Here is a 1,299-nt window from a genome sequence, read left to right as displayed (position 1 = left end):
CCTCTGCTTCGTCTTCAGTAGGTTCAATTTCGGTGTTGAATGGGTCTCTGTGCCATGGAACATCCAATGGAGCATCGTCGAAATAAGATTTGAACTCACCGGAGAGAATGTCGAGATGTCCAATGATGCAATCTTTGATGCCGATGGGAAGTTCAATCCTCTGCGTCTGCAGATGCTCATCCAAGAAAGGAAACGAGGCTGTGGATCCGGCCTCGATTCGTGCCTGCTAGACTCCCATTCGAGCAGACAGTCCGGCAAGCTTGTCTTGAACGTCACTGACTGTCACATCATGGCCTTGCAAAGACTGGTTCATTTCGTTGAGTCGGCTGAATATATCGGCCAGGTAGGCGAGCATCATGACGAACTCTTCATTGTCGAAGTGGACATGGGGGTTGTTTTCGTTCTCTCGCAGGAAAATTTCTGTCTCCAACCGGAGTTCATACAACCGAGAGAGGCATTTCCCCCTCGATAGCCAACGAACTTTGGTGTAAAACAGAAGTCCCACATGTTGCGCTCCCATTTCGTTGGCCAGAAGTTGGAAAAGCCGATGATTTTTGGCCTTCGCACGAATGAAGTTGATCACTTTGACCGCAACGTCCATGACTTCCAACAAACGCGGCGGTAGAGTTTTTGACGCAAGAGCATATCGGTGTAGTGAACAGTGGGAAGACGTCACGTGGGGCCATTCATTCTTCGCAAGCGTGACGAACCCTCCTTTAACGCCAATCATCGCTGGGGCACCATCAGTACAAATGTGCTTGAAATTCTGCCAGCTGAGTCCATTCACTTCAAAAAAAGAGTCCACGATGGCTTTGACATCTTTTGCTGTCGTTGTGGTTGGCAGGGTATTGCAGAATAAGAACTCTTCCTTCATCTTTCCTTCTTTCTCGTAGCGAGCGAAGGCGATCAACTGGCTCTCCAGAGCGGTGTCGGTAGACTCATCAAGTTGAAGGCTAGCCTGGAGCTTGCTTTGCTTGATTTCACAGCAAACTTGACGGCACACATCAGCGGCCATGTCATTAATCCGTCGGCGGATCGTGTCATTAGAGAGCGAAACTTGCTGGATTTTCTTCTTTGCCTCTGGTCCGATCATCAGTTCCACCCTTTTCTCTGTACATGGCTTGATAAGTTCCTCAGCAATAGTGTGCGGCTTCTTGCACTTCACAATTCGGTATGCCACTTCGTACCTGGATTGAAGAGCAGGTTTTTCTTCTGGCCGGAATCCAAATTTTGGAAGTGTCGCTTCACGGTCGTACCGTGCTCGTTTCGTAGACAGAGCATCAATATTATCATCTTTCC

General features: G+C 48.7%; 1 protein-coding gene across 1 annotated transcript; it reads right to left on the bottom strand.

Moving 5' to 3' along the window:
* Positions 1–226: 226 nt before the first annotated feature.
* On the bottom strand, positions 227–1,015 carry LOC137622742 (protein FAM200C-like). Its single transcript, XM_068353335.1, has one exon. The coding sequence runs from the start codon at positions 1,013–1,015 to the stop codon at positions 227–229; it is 789 nt and encodes a 262-aa protein (XP_068209436.1).
* Positions 1,016–1,299: the final 284 nt, after the last annotated feature.

Source organism: Palaemon carinicauda, chromosome 29 (genome assembly GCF_036898095.1).
Source record: "Palaemon carinicauda isolate YSFRI2023 chromosome 29, ASM3689809v2, whole genome shotgun sequence".
Taxonomy (NCBI): Eukaryota; Metazoa; Arthropoda; class Malacostraca; order Decapoda; family Palaemonidae; genus Palaemon; species Palaemon carinicauda.
This window is presented reverse-complemented; position numbering and strand designations above follow the sequence as displayed.

What these genes read in the sequence shown, in the direction of transcription:
- LOC137622742 (XM_068353335.1), bottom strand. Translation starts at nt 1,015, where the DNA reads ATGGCCGCTGATGTGTGCCGTCAAGTTTGCTGTGAAATCAAGCAAAGC.